The 22,102-nt window shown below is 38.3% G+C and overlaps 2 protein-coding genes across 2 annotated transcripts in view; one reads left to right on the top strand and one right to left on the bottom strand.

Moving 5' to 3' along the window:
* Positions 1-722: 722 nt before the first annotated feature.
* Positions 723-4,047, bottom strand: LOC136254028 (uncharacterized oxidoreductase YrbE-like). The gene is made up of 2 exons (XM_066046676.1): positions 3,091-4,047; positions 723-1,309 (listed from the first exon to the last, which is right to left on the bottom strand). Exons 1-2 carry the CDS (start codon positions 3,829-3,831, stop codon positions 1,022-1,024), a joined length of 1,029 nt encoding a protein of 342 aa, XP_065902748.1. The 5' UTR covers positions 3,832-4,047; the 3' UTR covers positions 723-1,021.
* LOC136254021 (V-type proton ATPase catalytic subunit A-like) overlaps positions 4,039-22,102 on the top strand; it is a 39,106-nt gene continuing 21,042 nt past the window's right edge. The window contains exons 1-5 of the mRNA XM_066046662.1: positions 4,039-4,198; positions 4,400-4,443; positions 4,833-4,917; positions 5,276-5,385; positions 8,199-8,303. Coding sequence (XP_065902734.1) covers positions 4,117-4,198; positions 4,400-4,443; positions 4,833-4,917; positions 5,276-5,385; positions 8,199-8,303 — 426 coding nt within the window. The 5' untranslated portion in view covers positions 4,039-4,116. The remainder of the gene's footprint in view (positions 4,199-4,399; positions 4,444-4,832; positions 4,918-5,275; positions 5,386-8,198; positions 8,304-22,102) is intronic.

Here is a 22,102-nt window from a genome sequence, read left to right as displayed (position 1 = left end):
AAGTAATACTGACAAAACAGCTATACACCCATTCAACACTGACTCACATTTTTTCTGTCATAAAGACTAAACAATTCCACATTAAGGTAATCATCCAGCTATCACATTAAGGTTTATATCACAAGCATGCACAACACACATATCCCTTTCTGGTACACAGTTTGATATGTGGACACATGCAGCCAGTCTGACAATACCATGCAGTCTTATAGCCTTTCCAATTGGCACAACTTAACACAGTAAACTATATAAGGTAGCAACTTTCCAGCTTGAAGCCGTTGCATAGCAGTGAGCACTAACATGTGGGAAGTTTCAAGTAAATTCAATAAAAGGCATGCATGGTTGGATGATCTGGCAAGGCTATAAGACTAGCCTGGATCACATATAGTCTATAGGATGCACATGCATCATATAACAAAAGGTAACTGTATGGCGTGTACAGATGACTGCCTATTATAGTATAGCTATAGTAAGTATATCAAGCAAGTGATAAGATATTCATCACTGCTGGATCTATTGGAATATCTCAACCTTTTAATCCTAAAACCACTACCTTGGTTGCCTAAATAGCTATGTATGTCATTAAAAATAAACCAGCAAATGAAGATACTATACTTTAGCTTAAATACTTGCATGGTTCTATTGACTAGTCAGCTATTTATTTAGACACCGTGTAGTTTTCCAGTATTATAGGTTGTCGATCCTTCTTTTGCTCATCATTTTTTGTATATGGTATATACGCAATGCATATAAAGCTAAAAAGCACTGCAATACACTCTCAACTAATTTTTCTACGACACAGACCACAACTACGCTCTTTTCATGCCCCCCAAAAAGAATTATCACAATAGCTGTGTCAATAATTAAACATGTACTGCATTTCAGGCCAGTCTCTCTTCAACATTTGCTAAATACAACTACGTAAATAAAATTGCAAATTAAAAATTATATATCATTGCTAACATCAAGAGTTTATAACGTGTAGGGCTACACATTAATTATAAACTCTTGCTAACATCTATTAGTATTCTTTGTACTTGAATGGAACAACTTGTCCAGTACTGTAGGACAATTGACAAGCCTCAGCTAATTGAGTAGCTCTCAGTGTGTCTCTCTTTGTCACCGTTAGAGTCTTCTTGGGGTCTAAGACTACATCAACAAGGTGGTTTAGTCCCAGCATGTAAGATTGCTGATAACGTTCTACACAAGAGTCAGGAGCTGGAGAGGTTGACATGGCTGATTCCTTCATGATTAACACATTGTCAGTGGCAGGGTTGGAGCATTGCAGCATACCAGCTGAACCAAACACCTGTATGGGCAAGACAAGCTTAATAACAGCTGATATCTATACACTGTAACCTCTCGACGCAATTCCAAACATTTAGGCTGAATGTAGTATGGTCAAACTACTGTACTGTAGTTAAAATAAATAATACTTACAGATGTCGTCTGTGTACACCTCACAAGGTGAATAAATGTACTACAGAGTTATACACTCTACTGAAACTTCTGATTTATGTAATGCAACTGGCTATGCATTACTCTTACACTGGACTACATGTATATGGTAGTTATTGTCTGGCTAATACATACACCATGCAGGGTTGGTATAAGTAGCTCCACATATAAGTTGATCTACAGGTCAAGCCAGACTAGTTGCCTACAGGGATTACTTTTTCAAAGTAATATATCACATATTACATAATACTTTCTACACAATGAAATATACATATTACTTAAAATAAAATGTGACTTAATAATATTAAATATAAAGATGCTTGTGAAATGTTAGCCATTAGTGTAAATATTAAAGTTACGTACTGAATAACTTCACAGTGTTATGAATTTGTACTAAGTTACTTTAATATTTAATAAATAAAATAAATTAACACTTCAATATATGCGCATGTTTTCACAGACAGTGGGCATTAATAGCAATAGTCTATGTAGTCACATGGTACGCATCAGTTCAATGGACAGCGTCTTTTAATAGGTGAAAGCTAATGGATTGAAGTAATGGATCACTGAGTAGTTTCATGGATAGTAAATAGCAGTATAAAAACCATATGTAATGCATTACTAGTTCACCGTTACTCATAGTATTACTCGTTACATCTTTCTTATCGCTACCTGTTGCCTTGCTCATTACATAATATTATTACTTTGTTCATTACTAGTAATGAGTCAATAGTTCCCAAAAGTAACTTAAGTTACATTACTGCATTTCACTAAGTAACGTATTATATTACTTGAAACTTGCAAATATTATGTAACACATTGTATTACATAACGCATTACCCCCATCTCTGCCTACAGGCGGAAACAAGCAATTTTTCGTATTTCTAAATTGCAATACAGTGGATCCTCAAACCTCAGTTATCCGTACATCTCAATTATGTGAAAAACAGAAGTGAATTTCAAATTAATTATGTATGTATAGTACAGAGCACTGTAATAGGCCCAACAAATTCAGTCTTTGTCTAACTCTAGGAACAGAGTTGTTCACATAACCAATCACTAATGTGGAAGGACAAAGTGGTATGTAGGGTGAGCAACAGGAAACAAGCAATCAATAAATGTTGGACAACCAAACTGCAATGAAAACTAAATAATTTAGACCCTTAAATATATGTACATTTTTACACTTTTAAGCTGAATCCTCAAAAACATTTATTAACTCATGGATGTAATTATACACCATCTTGAAACTTTGCTCATTTGTAGCACTAGCTCATTTTTTTTCGTTCAAATACCTGACAAATATTTACGGTCAATCTAAATTTTCACCATACATTCCCTATGGGGAAGCCATAAAAGTATAGTAACTATTTCAACCTTCTCCTAAAGTTACTATGGAGCCAAACCACACATGTCTGTTGCCAACATCTTTACTGTCACCTTTACTGGTTGGCTGAAATGGTAATTCTCTTAAGAAAAAATCTACTTTTCATGTTTAGCTGTTTTTCAAAATTCAGCTCAACTTCTATATACTATAGCTGATTTTAGCATGATTGATGAATTGGCAATGAACAGATAAATCTTAAGTACATAATAAATACAACCTCTTCATTGACAAGGTCCGGCATATACCTCAATCCGTTGATCATATCCATAGGTAGAATGGCGACTGATATCAATTATGGCAATCACTCCACTAGGGAACTTCATAGTAATCACCAAGGTGTCAACATCAGGGATGTCACCGACTGCTTGCTGATGTGCGTGTGCCATAGTGTGAACAGTTGTCGGCTCCTCGCCTATCATCCAGCACACCATATCAAGGTCATGTATTCCTGTGTCCTGAAACATTCCACCAGATATCTTCAGGTAGTCAAGAGTTGGAGGTGGGTAGTCACGACTAGTTGTCTTGAGTATATGCACTTTGCCGATATCCCCGTTTGCTACTTTGGTTTGTATCCGTGCCATACTGGGGTCAAATCTTCTGTTAAATGCACAAATCAATGGTTTACCAGCCCTCTCTGCTTCACTATAGCAGAAAGCTACTTTCTCAACGTTCTCAGCTATGGGTTTTTCACATAATACTGCCTTGCCTGCCTGCAGTGCTTGAGTGACGTAACCTTCATGTGTAAAAGTTGGGGTAGCAACGATTACCGCCTGCACTTCGGGGTCTGCTAAAGCCACGTGAAAATCCTTTCCATTAATCACCACCACATTACTTATGTTGGAGGATAAAATGATCTTTTCAGCCTTCTCAACTTCAACCTCCACAACGTACTTCAGGCGGCAGCGATTGTTTAATCGAATTCCTTTAAAATGAAACTGTCCAGCACGACCAAATCCACATAAAGCTAAAACAACCTGACCCTCCATTGTGCTCGTTCATAAAACTCTCTCCATTATCGGATTAAGATATACTTTATGACCTTGATTGTGACGAGCTGTGACATGGAGAAATCACGTGCAGATTTCGGTGCAGACCTCAGTACTGTGTACTAGCATGCTCGTGCCGTGTTCGAATATTCGCTTTGCATGGCCTACGAAAAGCACAATGTACTGCAACGCCTAAATGTGTATACAGTCACGTGATCCTAACGACCCGTATGCATATATTAATCACGTGATTACATAACAGTATCCACGCAGAAAGTAGTCAGTATGGATTTCACAGCTCTACCGCGAGTACAGGACGTTGAAAAGGAGAGCCAGTATGGCTTTGTGTACGGTGTGTCAGGTCCCGGTAAGTGAAACGGAATTATTTGTGCTTACCGCTTCGAACATTGTTAAGCAATCTCAGATTTATTGCAAGGTAGTATGTCTTTGATGTTTAGATTAGATTTTTGGTTTGCTTTAGAACTTAAAACACTCGTAGATTAAAATTATGCCTGGTGTGCGTTATTAAGAATTATTTTGTGATGCCTTACATACATCACTTTTATAGTGGTTACTGCTGAGAAAATGAGTGGGGCAGCTATGTACGAACTGGTGAGTGAATGTATGCATGTTGGTGTTGTATTGGAAAAGAGGGTCTTGTGGATCTCCATTGGCAGTTTGCATATGATTTAGAGTGTTGATCAACAGCAAAACCAGTAAAGTGCAAGTAGTGAAAACATTATGTCCTTTAACTTTGCATCCATAAGTGCATACACCGTTATAATTACCTTTGGAGATCCACTAGACCCTTTATTCCCTCACCCCCCTACACAAAAGGAAAATAGCTTGACACTTGTGTGTGTGTGTGCATGCGCAAGTTTGTTTGGTTGGCTGCTTGAAAGTGACCGTTTCTGTCTAGTATTTGTTAAAACCCTTTCGATTCTCAATTTTGTTGTATTTAGAATCATAAGTTATGAAGTTTGACTGGTTTAATTTTGCAGGTTCGTGTAGGACACAGTGAGCTGGTCGGTGAGATCATTAGGTTAGAAGGTGACCTGGCCACAATTCAGGTGTATGAGGAGACTTGTAAGTGTGTGTGTGGTGTGTATGTACAGTGTATTTACAGCATTAAACATACACCAGGGTTAAGGATTGGACACAGCTCTGCATTTAGACTGTGTAGCCACCCAGGCTGAATTGCCCACCTCTTTAATAAGGCCACCTCAAGTAGTTACCAATATAGCTGAGGTGCACTTTATGATCTCATCACCTGATATTCACCTCCATATAGTGACTGTAGGCCCAGGCATAATTAAGCCTAAAATATTGGCCCCTTATACTTATGTATCCTATTTATGCAGAACTAGTTTCAACTGTATGTACAGTATAACATGTTAGTTCTATCCACCATTGTATAATTGTTACATGTACTACTCACATCTAGCTGGTGTTACAATTGGTGATCCAGTATTGAGGACAGGCAAGCCTCTGTCAGTGGAGCTTGGTCCAGGAATAATGGGCAGTATCTATGATGGTATCCAGAGACCACTGGAGGTGGGCATTTTATAGATAATATCATTTTCTGATATTGAGTATAATAATAGTAGAGGATATGCACACTATGAAAAAATGGTCAATATAATGAGATTAGCAGCGTGCCCAGAATTTTTGACGGTGAACGACTATCGTGAAAGTACGGGTAGAGTATGCAGCTCGAACTCGCCACATAAACTACAGATGAGGCTCCTCCTTCCAGTTACTCTGTTATACATGTAAAGGAATGTATTGCTCTCATAACTGGTCTACTTTTTGCGATTCGCACTTTCTATGCATACTACAATACATTTGTTCACCCTCGTGACTTATGAAAACATAACATTTTTATTAGAATGTTTTCGGTCATAAAGTTGTGCATATCCTCCATTATATTGACATGTATAATAGACACGTGTAACACCCAGTTCACACTACCTGCTAAGCTGGGTACAGCATGGTGCGGGATACAATGTGAATTCTATTGCACAAGCAGCAAATTGTATTTTAAGCAGGGTGAAATTAATCAATTGCAAAGGGAAAGAATTCAAGAGCAGGAACTTGTAATTTATAGTTAGATTTTCATTTTAGCAATGGCCAATGATTGTGTAACTTTTTAAAAATTTCACGTGAAATTCAATATCTCTATACCATATTTCTGACATGGAACACCTAACCAGCTAAGAGGGCTAATGTTGCACCGATAATCGGAAAAACCATGTGTGACCGGATTTGACAAAACCAGGCTTCCACACACATCCAATTCTTTGACTTTAATTGCTTGTAACTTTACAATGCAGTATGCTATTGACATAAAATTTTCACACAATGCATTCATTGCATTATATAATAACAGAACTAAATTTGAAACTGATAGCGTACTCCTACAGTGAGGTATAAACCTTTAAAGCCATAAATCTGGGTGTGTGTGGAAGCCTGGTTTTGTCAAATCCGGTCACATATATCGGCTGTGTTTTTTTGTATACCGATATAGAATCGGCACCAAGATGAAAAAAGTAGCAGATACAGATATATGCTCATGTACACCAATTGATATTTACAAACACATTGAGTTGCCTTAAAAATTCCTACATTACAACATGGGTGTATCCATTCACTGGACTGGACTACTGGACTCAAGTTGTTTTTTTTGTTTTGTTTTCTTGCCTTTTATCGCCAGACTTAGCTAAAATGAGTGTCTTAGAAACTGACACCAATCACCACGAGACATAAAACATGTACATTGATCACAAAAACTACACTAAAACCTTGGTACAGTTCTTTATCATAACTTTGCCTACTGCTAGCAATGTTTCAAGCACTGTGCACTGTTAACACTGCCGTCTTATCTATTTAGCCTTCTTTTGTAAAATAGCCACCATATAATATCCGTTTTACACCATTAACTGCCTGTAGTCTGTGAATTCACTCTAGCTTTGCCAGCTCTTTGGTTTATAATGTTTGTAAATAGCAACGAGTATGCAGTGTTAAAGAATTGCTTCCTAATGCATACACTTTCAAACAGGAAGGTAAGGTTACAAAAAAATACAGTGAGTATAACAGGGTTCAAACCAAAATTATAGACCTCCAAAACTATATTATAGCACCATTTTCAAACATACTAAATATAACATCTTTAAACAGGCTGTAGGTCCATATATCTTACAGACCTTCAGCACTTGCACTGCAACACCTAATTTAAAAAAACATAGACTACACTTAGCTCTTTTTTATGCAAGACAAAACATGGAGAGTAGAGCCCTAGCTTCAAGTGTGGTGTACTACTCTATGAAATCACTTTTAGTGGTTGAAAAAGTTGTTTGTGGTTGAAAAAGGTGTTTGTGGTTGAAAAATGTGTTTGAGCAAATTTTATGTGAGTCCAGTAGTCCAGTCCAGTGAATGGATGCACCCATTACAACATTGTTATATACTGCTTCGGTGTACTGTCAACTGTTGTTGTAGCAATATACTCCCACTATAAACAAGCTAAATTGGTCCTTCACAGTCAAATTTCTAATAAAAATTGTTACAAAATAGACATGCTGTACTATATTGGATCGGCTACATTTATCAGCTTGAAAATATTATTCAATATCGTTTATCAGAATGTCAGCAAAATCTCATATCGGTGCAACACTAAAGAGGGCAAACCTTAGGAATTACAATTGACTATTTGAAGTAAATGTAGATACTTATGGCTACTGTCAGCACCTACTGAACTATGTGTGATATACCGTACTCTCAGTGGAAGCACATCATTGTGTGACTTGCTGTATTACAGTTTAAGAGAATGTGTTCTGTAACATGAGGAATACAAGCTGCTTGGTAAACATTATACGTATTGGTAATGTGGCCCACTATCAACTTTTACATGTCAGGTTATAAAAGAATTCAGGTGATCTGTGAGGTGTCTTTCCACCTATTAGGTGAGGTGTCGTAGCGGTCTCGGCTGCCAGCACTTGTGCAATGCTGCACAAAACTGCAGCCAGTGCAATACCTGTATATTGCACTGTGGTCGGTGTATTATAAGTTATAATGCACTCACTGTGGTCTCCATATGCAAATTATGGCACTGGCGGTGCCTTTGAACTGCCCACACAGAGTGGTACATTGCTATATAGTGGAACCTCTCCATAGGGGACATGATAGATCCCAGAATTTTAGATGCTGTAATATAGAGGGGTCTATTATGTCCTTAACTGAGGTTGCACTGTGTCCACTAAACATGGTAGGTTATGTACATGTAAAATTAGGAATTACCACTATAGTACTACTTTATTTTATGTGTATATATTTCTGTTAGTGATAGTTGTCATGTATGTCTTTGTAATCAGGATATCTGTGATATAACAAAGAGCATTTATATTCCCCGTGGAGTCAACACACTCAGCCTCAAGAGATCAATCCAGTGGCACTTTGTGCCTTCAAAAGATGTCAAGGTACTATATTGTGTACTGTGCACTGAAATGTTAAAGTATAGTAACTTTCATTGATCAAGATAGATCAAGTAGGTTAATGGGCAAAATCAGCGAGCCAGGAAGAATAAGTCAAGGAGTTGAGTTAGGTTAAGATTGATGGTCAAATTAACTGGTCAGGAAGGGTCAATGGTCAACATGGATCAGGGGGTTAAAGTCAACTACCAGTAATGGTAGTGTGTTATGAATAAAACGCTGCTGATACATGTATGCGAGACTTGGGTATTCCCCTGAAATGTCTTAGAGATTTTTATCCGGTATTCTGTGTAATCATACATACAGTATCAGGAGTCCATAATGTCGCGAGTGCGCCTTGTGGCATTATGGGCTCTTGGACATAATTATAAGGCGATTAGCATTTATAATGATAGGAGTTGACTTTATCTGAAAAGGCGTTCATGAATCCTTACAGTTAAGATTTGCTCCTGAAGTGGTGTAGTATTGTCTTCGTTTGTGTTGTGGCACTTTCACTTTGCTGAGATATGGCAACACGTGTCCTTCAGGTTAACGATGTAGTCCATAGCTGTTGTTTTATGTCAGGTGGTACATGAGTATTTGAGCGCCATCTCTCATGCTAGTGTTTAACGTTATATTCCTACAGCAATATGAGATCACAGTTATCCAGAGAGTAAAGCTTCGAGGCCTACAGCAGTACAAAGTAAGATTTTCAAAAACAATTACGTACCTGTGGCTGATAAAAGAAAAGTAAATGTCTGTGCTTCTTTGTGTTTGATGGAGGTGCCATTTAATCTTGACTTAACACCTTTCTACACTAAACACAGTCAGCTTGAGCCACTGACATTTTCACAAGATTTACAGCACCAAAAATAGACATTGGTAATTTTAAGAAGCCATTTGAATAATTAGGTTACCACTGATTAACATAACGGCCAAGGTGTAAAGTGATATCACGTATCCTTCAAGGAAACTGGACTATCCCTTCATGTTCATGTCTCTAGGATAACCTTAACATCTAAGAGTAAAACCAGTTATGTGCTGACTGTTATTTTTCTAATTAGCCTTGATGACATTCCCTTGTTTCTATGCAGTACTAGCAGAAGCTGTTAACAACAAACTACAAGAACTATACTACAGAGAATGCATACAAATATTTAGCATCAGCAAAAAAGACAAAGCATCATTGACCTACATACCTCAAATATGTATAGACGGTCAAATTCCCAACCTGTGGTGTGTTGCATACACTGAAATTGTCTACTTAATGTAACCTGTCAAACTACACTATTCTTACACCACAGATATACATGCATATACAAATTCATGTTTTATGAAACTGTTCACTTACTCCAGACATGGACTGATTTAAATACATTTGAAAGTACTTATGGTAACTAAAGTACAAGTGCTCGTCATTATTTAAGTGCTTGTCTGTGTTTTACTTCATTAAAGAATACTCAAATAGAACTTAGAAAATGGTATGCATAATATGCTTTGATCTTTGGAGGATAGTGAGGTCTTTAAAATCCACTAAGAGACCTGCTAGCAGAAAAGACCTCAAGCATCAAAAATCTCACTTTCGATCACTGATTTGCAATGCTCCCTCCAAGAATATTCAGGCCGATAGCCTGCAGTGGGCGACCAGTCACCCAGGCCAACATGTGGTTAACCATTCTATTCATTTTATAGGTATGCCTAAAGGAATTCGATTATGGGAGGTACAATCTACCATTACACGTACATTTGTTACGATGAATGGAGAAGTATGGAAATATCACGGAAAATTCTGTTTAGTGCTCATTTGTTTCTAGAGTGTTTTTAGACTGTTTTCGTCTTATGGATGGACTTTACTAAGACCTAAATGGGTAAGCTTCCTTGTAGAAACATTATTTTGTGCTACGTGTAATGTGGGTGTATCCATATTCGAAACCGTGGCGCCACTGGAGGTACAACTTGTGACAAGTCGCTCCCATTGTATATATAAATCCACGCAAGTAGCTTCTTCGACACACGTGTTCTTTACATTGCTGTGACTGGCTATTGCTAACCCTTCTCAACATTATTATCAATCACTGCCATTTCCCAGCGCTGTGCCAGATCCAAGTCCAACTTGTGAAAAGGAAGCAATGCGAGCTTCGATTTTTTAACACTTCAACAAAAGCACGTTTAGTCTTCCGTGATTATTTTAACATTGTGTGACGATTTCAGTACGACACAAAACCCAATCCCACCTATATACCCATATAATATGCTGATACGTTAATTCATGTTTTATGAAACTATTCTGAACTAAATACATTTGAAAGTACTTAAGTAACTAAAGTACAGTAGCGGACAAAAAAAGTTCCCGTTCCGTTTGCATTCTGTTCCGTTTAGCGTTTAAATGCTATCTAACCATTTTCGTTTTGTAAGCGTTTTGCTACCAAGTAAATCATTTCGCTACCAGGTAAGCAGTAATGTCTGACTATTTCATGTGCCTTCACATACATCGGACTCTTCGAGACTAGCTCATTCCAGTGGAGACTACCCTCGGGACTGCCGAAGACTGGACATGCAGGGAAAAGCGGCTCTACAGAAGCTAAGGCCATTGATGATGCTAGAAATCCAACATGCTTACAGTGTACAAGCATATAACAAAATATATTATGTTGTATTCCATGTTTTATTAGCAAGCTATTTCTTCGCACTTTTATCGTGCCAAGCGAATTTTGTCGCCATATAGTTATTGCTCAGTCTAGGCCATCTAAACACTTCGCAGCTGCTGTACACTTAATATAAAACTAACCTGGACTGTTGATGGGAAGTACATGCGTTCTAACCACGAAGTTACATGAGGGTGTGTTAAATGGAATGGCAGCTGGGTGGGGGGTTTACACGGTATTGCAGCTGAGTAACGAAGTGTTTATGATATCGAGCTGAGCTACGCAAGAGGAACTATATACAAATAACAAGTATTTATACACAAAATATAAAGGCTTTAATGGCGGCTTTTATCGTATTCGTCGATGTCAGTAGCTAGCCATGGCCTCAGCCAGTCAGCTGTGGTGGCGCCTTGATGGTGACCAAGTAAGAAATGGTTATCGAATCTAGCTGGATAAAAAGAAATAGACACACATGGGTAAGCAACAACAATTATACTGTATTTGTGCGCAAGTCTCACCATGCGTTTGCAATGGAGTTTAGACTAGCTGATTAATAACAATAATCATAATGATACTCGCCACTTACTGAATTTTGCTGTAGTTTTACAAGTTTAACTTCTCTTTGCTAGTATTATACTTAGCGTTCCTCAAGCTTTTTCCCTAGCGTTTTAGCACCCTGCAAGCGTTTTGTTAGTGTTTTGTTACCGTTTTCTTCTAAGCGTTTAAACGCTGAACGAAACGCAAACGGAACGGGAACTTTTTTTTGTCCGCTACTGTACAAGTGCTCGTCATTATGTGGCTGTTTTAAGTGCTTGTCTATGTTTGGCTTAAATATACTAAAGAATACTCTAATAGAACTTAGTACTTACTCTAATTCACTGTATATGAAATACTCTAATAGAACAGTCATTGTTCAGGTACAGGTATTCGAAAGTTTGATTACTTAGGTCAAACTGTGTTTCAGAATTGGCCATGCAATCAGCAGTCATGAGTATGAGGTGTTGGGTAACTTGATAACTGTGTGCAGATCAAATAAGTCTCTAAAAAACTCCTATGGCGCATATGTGTTTATTTATGTTCCAAGCTTACATCATATGACTAGTCATGGTACATCAATGATGTAAGACCGTTTCTATGGTATCATTCAGTCTGTACAGGTATTTAAATGTTGAAGTGTTAGTAGTTGTATCAAATTATCAAGTTGTTAACAATGTCGGTAGTTATCCAGCAGAGTAGTGCTGTATTGTTCATTGTGTGGTGTCTCTCCTACTGTCACACTGCAGTGTCCCAGGAGAAGGTGTGCTCCAGTTTCTGTAGCAGTCTGGGAATGCTGGAATCCAACCCCGGCAAATCTTGTGATGACATCTACCAGATCAACAAGGCCAGCAGAGGAGTGTCTACTCACTACTGGATCCAAACTTCTACTGGTGTACACCAAGTCTACTGTGATATGGAACTGGAGTGTGGTGGACACAAGGGAGGTTGGATGAGGATAGCTGACCTTGATACCAGCAGGGGAGATGACTGTCCTACTGGATGGACTAAGATCACTACTCCTGATATTCCTCCTCATCCAGCCATTGATGTGTGCCGTTCTCCAAGCGATAGTGATGGATGTTATTCTACCAGTTTTACTGTCAATGGATCAAGCTATCATAAAATATGTGGTAAAGTTAGAGGCTACCAGAAAGGCAGTACAGATGCTTTTGCACAGCGAATTGTTCAGAGAAAAAGTATCAATGGTCCATATTGTGAAGGGGTGTCCATAACAGTTGGTAGCAATCGTAAACATGTCTGGACGTACGCCGTAGGTTATGAAAGTGAAGGAGTGTCAAACTGTCCATGTGCATCAACGTTAGGTGACCCTGCGCAACCATTTGTCCAAGATCACTATTACTGCGAGCCTGGAGTTACCTTAAACTTTGTAACTTACTTTACTAACAATCCACTGTGGGATGCTGTTGGCTGCAGCAGTGCCAATAACAATTGCTGTACTAATGTTGCAATGCCGTGGTTCTTACGCAAGTTTTCCTCAGGTTTACAAGATGATGTGGAAGTTAGGATCTGTACTGACCAAGGTTTTAGTGATGAAGGTGTCTTGGTGGATGTTGTACAATTGTTTGTCCAGTAAAACTTGTAGCTAAGTCAACTGCTTGGATGGTAGCATGCATGTACATTACATTTATCATAACCAAAGTTGTATGATATGTGTAAATGATGACATTAGTTATGTACGTATGTGTTAAGATCACATACAATTACATACAGTAGGTGGCATTTAAGATGAGCTGCTGTTATGTATATAGCACAGAACCTTTTAGGAGTTGGAGCAATGTTGCTGTAATTGTTAAGCCCACAACAATAGCTAGATCGTTACGGTAACTAATTACGTGCTTGAATCAGTTCATATTATATTTGTACATACACGTTATGCTGGATACAGGCTAGAATGTCAGCTGATGTATGATATTTATTTGGTCAAATGCTGGAGCTACTTATTGGCCTAGTGTCAACTATTGATGTGGCTACTATTCAAAGGTGGCATAAGTAAAGTACAATAGCATCTGTAATAGACTAACCAGTTAGGCTTGGATTTTCTAAAAACCATTCTGGTTAAGTTGATATTGATACATCCCACACACTGTGCACAATTTCCTCAGCTCATTGCATGCCAGAGAAACAAAATAAATGTTGCTTTGTCCTCCTTTCTTTATCCGTTTGACAACCGTAAACCTAAATATTTAGGCTTTGACGCATGCCTCTATACAAACTCAAATAATTTCTCAGGTATTAACAACAGATCCCACAGCCACCACGTTACTTACCATGAATTTCCCAATAAAATGGCACCAAGCATTGAAGAATTTGAGTAAAACACCATTCATCACACCACTTAGAAAAGAGCCTTCTGCATCAAATGCCTACCATGGCTGTGCATTGGTTCACTAATCAAAGCATATCTTCACCAAACTTAACACTATGAAACTAAGCGCCATAAGTTAGAATCCTTGCGCCCTACTGAATCTAGTGATATACAATAGATCATGTGATTTTTAAATGGACACTTGTATCAATTAAATGCCATGTATAAGAATATCCCGTTGTGCAGTAATGGAAGCCTGACGCCTCTGCTTACAGTACACATCCACTACACACTTACGCATTATTTCATATTCAAAATTAATTCCATCTTTGAAGGGTTATGCTTAGCATTGCTCGGCACATTACATATATGAATGAAGCAAATGTGAAAATTAATATACAATGCACTATTGTGTATTACAATTAGAAAATTCTTAAGGAATCAATCATTAATTTACCTCAGGCCATATGGTAACTGCCGGTTTATCTTACACTATTGTTTATGCAATGGTAATTAAATTACCACAATGGCTTCTAACAATTTGGTGACAAAAATGTAACATTTGGTGACCAAAATGTCAGTTATCAAGTACTTCACTTGTGTAATGAGGAAAGATGACTGACAGTGGCTACAGTAGCCACTGAGTGGAGAGTTCTAATGTAACTACTGTACTACTGTACTCTGTCTTGGAATCTTACCAATCAGCATTGGCAGAGAAACTTAATATGGTTTGTGTAATGTAGTGATATTACTTGTGCTAACTCAGTATCCATTGGTCAGCCAGTACCGTGCTCTCTGTAACACCAGGCTAGCACCCATTTGGTACTCCTTCACAAGTTTACATACACAATACACATTGATTGGTGATGTGTCTCTAGCTAGTGACAGCTACAAAGACCATCTGAAAATTACAACTGTACCTGTGTTTCTGTTTTTTTCCGCTCATCTTGTAAGCTCTGATTATATATATGATGTAAGGTTATTTCTATGGTATCCATTCTGTGCAGGTATTTAAATGTTGAAGTGATAGTAGTTTCATGGAATTGTCGAGTTGTTAACAATGTCGCTAGTTATCCAGCAGAGTAGTGTTATTGTTCATCTTTTATCTTATCTTTTATTGTTCATCTTCCGTTCAATCAGGAGCTCATAAGTGCCACAATAAGCTCCTGGTTCGTTGGATCTTCTCTTAGTATTCTTCTTTTTTTTTTCAGAGGAGGGCAGACACGTTTAAGCACTACCGTATAGCGGGTTATTTTCGAAACAGAAATTTTCGCATAAGAAGCAAAATCTGAATTTCGAAAGATTTTAATTTCGAAGAGTACATATTTCGAAGTCCGGATGGATTTCAAATAAACGGAAATCCATTTCACAAATTATGAAGATGCGTGAATGTTTGCCGAAAACTGACTTACTGATGGAATAATCCCCATTCCTGTGCACTGGAGAGAAGACTGAGGGAGTCTCGGGTGGAGTGAATTCACTGGTACGATCATGGTCGATCATATACCATAGATTCTAGAGCAGACGGCATCAATTCCCATTCTGGAACCTGTTTTCTGGTTATTGGTACAGTAATGATACAGTTGACCCATTATCATCAGCAATACTGAGCTAAAACTCGAAGAATACACGAACGAATCGCCGAAAGTTGGATGGTTGCTTTCACTTGTGGGAATTTATTTTCAAAAAACGACCGGACGTGGGAATTTATTTTCGAAGAGAAGGTCCTCTTCGAAATATCCGAAAATAAAAACCTTTCGAAAATTACCAGCTATATGGTATGTAAAATGACTGCATGCAGTGGTTCTGCTTGGTATTTCATGTGAGCCTCTAGCCGCAATACTAACAGTGGAGTTGGATGGGGTTTACTGGATAGTAGAATCGAGTTTCAAGTAAGCTTTACAATTTGGTTTTTCAAAAACCGTTCTAATTAAAATACAACATGCATTGTGCACAGTTGCCTCAGCTCAATGAAACAACAAGAAAAGTTGCTTTGTTTATCATTTCTGGGCACACTATGAATAGAACAGTTGCGACCCGCTGAGCGAAAACTGGCCATTTCACCATCAGATTCTCCATTTTATTTGGAGTAAGTTTCGCATTCGTACAGTGTACGGTATGTGAGTTATGGGTGCTTATTTACGATGCATTAGAAATAAAGTTTATCGTCGTCATTTAATTGCTGAAATGGCCTTCTTCTTTATCCCCATGGAGACGTACAAGAAAAGTACTATATCTTAATATGTCAGTTCATGGTGAGCATATTGAGTTAAACCCTGTCTTTGTAGTTTGTTTCAGTTGTGAATTAAGTAAGCGCCTGTAATTTATTTGCCATATTTTTGCTGTACAAACCGAGTTTATTCCAAATGTCTAGTGCAATAACTCCAAGATCATATCACAAAATGTGGAAACTTTGGTTGTCCACTCGTTTTTTACTATAGACCAAAGAAAAGCAATACAATGGAATTTGTGGAATATGCAAAAAACAGCGCTCAACATCACAATTTTGAAATATGAAATGTATCCGCCCTTCTCTGGGTGAATTATTTAGCATAATTTCTTAAAGAAACAATTGTTGATTTGCCTCAGGCTGTTACATGGTTATAACATGATTACGAGAGATATAACGGAAATATTTGCGCATGACTCTTGAGAGGGTGCACTCTAGTCATATTCCCAGTAGATGAAACGATTATAGATACGTAGTAATTTATAGTGAGACAGTACCTGTTGGAGATCAAAATTAATAGAAATCATTGATGGATCAGATGTTGCAGAGTCTTTAGCTATGCTCATGATTAGCAAGTTATTCACAAAGGAGACAAGACTTCATAGACTATACACTCAGCAGCTCAGGTGAATCATTGTTGGTTGATTTAGGCACTTGTTATTAGAGACTTGTTTACCGTTTAGATAAGGATTTCACTGAATGTGTGATGTTACACCATATATGGTAAGCGTAGCCACAAAGCGTGGTATATCTGTTATATTCAACAGTATGCAGTGGCATGGCACTTTTGATCTCTACTACAGGTGTAGTATATATATCATACACTGTTATGTACAATGGCTTCTAACAATTTGGTGTTGAAAATGTCAGTTGTCAGTAAATTCAAGGTTTCACCTGTTATGAGGAAAAGATGTAGCTATCCAATGAAGGCCAAGAATGTGGAGAGTTCTAATGTTAGAGTCTTACAAATTAGCATCAACAGAGAAGCTTTATGGTTTGTGCAATGTGGTGATATTACTTGTGCTAACTCACGGCATGAAGTACGTATCCATTGGTCAGCCTGTGGCGTGTTCTCTGTAACACTAGTTCCCACTTGGTAAGGCATTGGTCTCCATCACAAGTTTCCATACACAATATACACATTGATTGGTGATGTGGGTCTCTAATAGCAGCTACAAATAGCATCTGAAAATTCCAAGGTTTTCTGCTCATGTTGTAAGTTGTCATAATAATGATGTTAAGTTATTTTTATGGTCTCCATTCTGTGCAGATATTTAAATGTTAAAGTAATAGTAGTTTCATGGAATTGTCTAGTAGTTAACAATGTCGGTAGTTATCCAGCAGAGTAGTGTTGTATTGTTCATTGTGTGGTGTCTCTGCTACTGTCACACTGCAGTGTCCCAGGAGAAGGTGTGCTCCAGTTTCTGTAGCAGTCTGGGAATGCTGGAATCCAACCCTGGCAAATCTTGTGATGACATTTACCAGATCAACAAGGCCAGCAGAGGAGTGTCTACTCACTACTGGATCCAAACTTCTACTGGTGTATACCAAGTCTACTGTGATATGGAACTGGAGTGTGGTGGACACAAGGGAGGTTGGATGAGGATAGCTGACCTTGATACCAGCAGGGGAGATGACTGTCCTACTGGATGGACTAAGATCACTACTCCTGATAACCCTCCTCATCCAGCCATTGATGTGTGCCATCCATCAAGCAACAGTGCTGGATGTTACGCTGCTAATTACACCGTCAATGGGTCAAGCTATCACAAAATATGTGGTAAAGTTAGAGGCTACCAGAAAGGTACGACGGATGCTTTCTCCATCATAGAAACTCAAAGCAAAAGCATCAATGGGCCATATGTTGATGGGGTCTCAATTACTATAGGTAGTAGTGAACGTAAACATGTGTGGACATATGCTATGGGGTTTAGTGATGATAGTAACATAGCGGAGCCAATACTGGATTGTCCGTGTGCAGCTACGCAAGCAATTCCTGCACACTCTTTCATACAAGATCACTACTATTGTGAGTCAGGCAATCGTGGTAGTGCTGGCCGTGACTCGCACTACACAGGCGATGCTTTGTGGGATGGTGCAGGCTGTTTTCAACCCAATAACAACTGTTGCGTTGATGTTGGAATGCCGTATTTCTTTCGCCAATTTCCATTAGCCCAACAAGAAGATTTGGAAATAAGACTCTGTCATGATCAGCCATTCAGTGATGAAGATGTCTTGGTAGATGTTGTACAGCTCTTTGTGCAGTGAAGAGTTAGTTTACTGCTACATAATTGACTAGTCTATGCACTCACTATTAACATTGTTAGACTAGCTATGTATCTGATGTGTTGGTTTCCTATTCACCAATAGTTCTTGTTATTAGTGTACTTGCATAATATTGTATAATATTACATCTTGAATTGAGTAAACAGAATTAATTTAGAAATTTGATGCCATGTGTATGTACTGTGTCTTATATATTATGGCCACTGTATACATGTGGTGTGAGTGTGTGTTAGTAATTTTAACTCTGATCAAGTAATACTATTAGGTGAAACATACCTTTGAATTCGTCACCACTGAACCTGGTATTGTTAAGCAGTTGACTGCATTAATAAATTGTTGCAGTGTGTACAAAGTACAAACAACTTTTGGAGATTTTCACAAGCTGGCAGGTCGCCTTACTATAGCTTTACTGTATTGCTCAATAGAGCTAGGGCTGAGCGATGCTGCCATTTTAGTATCACAAACCGCTATTTACGATACTGAATTGTATCACAGTCGATACTACAGCCACTATTGACAATACTGAATAGCTCATGATACTTACTTACAAACAGAACGTTGTGTCAGATTGAAAGATACAGGGGGTATGTGTACAGTGGGAACCTCGCTATTCCAGACATATTGGGAACCAGAATTTTTGGCCACTTTGCTGTAATATAGAGGTTTTCCTCTTTTAGAAGTAAAGAAATGTATTAACCAGACCTGTTGGGACCAAAATATTTGTCCTTATTATGGAGGTTTCTTCTATTGTGTCCTTAATTTGGAGAGGTTCCACTGTAGTTATATCATTTATATGTACCAGTAGTAATAGTAACGTTGTTCAAACTGACATACAACATGTGTGCGTAGGTGTATGTACAGGATAAGTACAACACTACAGAAGACACTTATAGCATGTACAAGTTGAGCTGGATCCTGAAAAATTTAAAAGTGAATTTTTCCTCATGAGAGTAAACCAACCAGATGATTAATGGTGATAGCAAAAGGTGTCAACAACAAACACGCGTAGTTTGGTTCTATTACAAGTTCGGGAAAGGGCTGTAATGGACAGTGTACTTTTACGGCTTCCCCATAGGAAATGTATGGTGAATTTTTAGTTGGCCATAAATATTATGCCAGACATTTGAATGAAAAGATTTTGAAATATTTTTAGTGGGTCAAGCAGTACTACAAATGAGCCAAATTTCAAGATCATGTGTAATTGCATCCATGAGTCCAGCTCAACGCGTACGTACTATAGGCAAGTTACAGGTAAGTTCAATTGTGCGGATCCACCACATGGCATTTGGCCCTTCCCCCTCACCCCACAATGCTTCCACTTCCAAGATGCAGGTTGTGTATGTGAAGCAGTGTACAGTACAGAGAAGCTGTATTGTACGTGGTATATGCTCTATTAGAGTGTTTGTAGTTGTGTACGTACAAATAAATGGGCCACTCAAATTCACCTCTCTGAATACTATTAGGATTTAACTGGAGTGCAAGTGTTCAGATAATATATACAGGTGCCGCTGTATTTCAAAAATTCTTATTTCAATAGTTTTTGTTCTTTAGTGTCATGTTTTTTTCTGTGTGGGTGTGTGTGATTACTGAACTGTCTAGTAACCTTCAACTACTCTAATAGAACATACACCAGTTAACATAATACTCTGATAGTAAAGTGACCATTTTTGGTGTACATCAAGTACAATACAGATGGATGTAAATGTGTGTACCAAATATGCATATACTGTATGTGGTTCACAACATGCTCTGAATATGTAGCCCTAAAACTTATGTCTACTTAGTCTCCTGGTTGGTGTGTGTTTCCTTGTGAAGAATCCCCTGTGTGTCTTCCACCCACTTCTTATAGAATGATATGGTCAACTATCATGTACAATGGTGTACCAGAGGCACAGTCGCTTTGAGTAGAATTAAGTATGAAAGCAGTGGTATAAACAGCATAGCTAAATGAATAAACTAAATGACTAATAAGAGCCGACAGTTGGACTCTAATTTTTTTTCATTTTCATGAAGACTCTCCCTTTCTGTTTGGCCTCCTTCATCCCCAGCATTTATGTATACACATGAGATTAAGTTTATTAATATGTTATGTACATATTGTTTTCATATAAATGTCTTATAGTTAACATACAGGAATGGCAGTGGTTGGCTACAAGTTTTACTGTACATATAATTGTACAGTGTCCACCAAAACGCTTTCATCAATAAAACCCCCATCATTACAAATCCTAATCTCCATATCATCCTGTACAGCTATGGGAAATTTGCGTATGAACCACGGCATTGCAATATCAGCACAGCAATTGTTGTTGGCACCATTGCAACCAGCTCCGTCCCACAGTGGGTTGTTAGTAAAATGTGCTTCCAAGGGAAATCCGTCTTCACCAGGTTCGCAGTAATAGTTATCCTGAACAAATATCTGAGCGTCATGAGCTGATGTTGAAGCACATGGACAGTTAGATATTGCTTGAGCGTTGAATCCTACTGCATAGGTCCAGACATGTTTACGGTTGCTTCCAACTGTTATGGACACCCCATCTACATATGGTCCATTAATACCTTTGTTGCTTTCTGTACGGAGAGCAAACGCATCTGTACTGCCTTTCTGGTAGCCTCTAACCTTGCCACATATTTTATGATAGCTTGATCCATTGACGGTAAAACTGGTAGGGAAACAACCAGCACTATCAGTTGATGGACGGCACACATCAATGGCTGGATGAGGAGGGTTATCAGGAGTAGTGATCTTAGTCCATCCAGTAGGACAGTCATCTCCCCTGCTGGTATCAAGGTCAGCTATCCTCATCCAACCTCCCTTGTGTCCACCACACTCCAGTTCCATATCACAGTAGACTTGGTGTACACCAGTAGAAGTTTGGATCCAGTAGTGAGTAGATACTCCTCTGCTGGCCTTGTTGATCTGGTAGATGTCATCACAAGATTTGCCAGGGTTGGATTCCAGTATTCCCAGACTGCTACAGAAACTGGAGCACACCTTCTCCTGGGACATTGCAGTGTGACAGTAGCAGAGACACCACACAATGAACAATACAACACTACTCTGCTGGATAACTACCGACATTGTTAACAACTTGATAATAACTGGTTTACGAATCACTTTGCCACTTAAATACATTGCCTGAATGGATGAATCTATAGAAATAAGTAGACATCCTCAACACATCATTGTATGGTATGTAGTGGGCTTGGAACAAGGAATTATTTTGTAAGGTGACATCCCAAATGCATTTTCTGGTCTATGTAGTTGTCATTTTGGTACGATCTTTGTATCAATGACTGTGTACTGTTTCCTTAGTTTTTTGGTGCAGTGACAATTTTACAGACTTGTACATGTACCCTGTCTTTGATACTATGAAACTTTTTGTGAAGGGATACATAACAATTCTGCCATACCTACAGTATGTGTTTTTGCTGGCAGAATTGCTTCTTAGCTCTTTACATTCTTTTCTTACTGCCTTTCCTTGATACGAAGCACTGCTACTGACATTTTCTCATGCTAGAGGTTAAAGTGTACACACCTGATAACTGGTCAGGGGATGACATATCTGTAACAGCACTAATTGATTAATAAAGAAGCCATTTTTGAGAGATAACAGGTAACGGAAATGTCACCGAAGCTTTGAAATACGGAAAAAAGGATGATATGAAGCATTGTAATAATATATTTTTCAGTCCATGTTTGCTACACTGTTGCCATAATAAGTTAGTGTCCTCCAGTTCATGTAGAAAGTGTTCTATTAACTAAAGCATGTACAGTCAGTAC

The sequence above is a fragment of the Dysidea avara genome, chromosome 1 (genome assembly GCF_963678975.1).
Source record: "Dysidea avara chromosome 1, odDysAvar1.4, whole genome shotgun sequence".
Lineage (NCBI taxonomy): Eukaryota > Metazoa > Porifera > Demospongiae > Dictyoceratida > Dysideidae > Dysidea > Dysidea avara.
The sequence above is the reverse complement of the archived record's forward strand: the minus strand, read 5'-3'. Positions and strand labels throughout refer to the sequence as shown.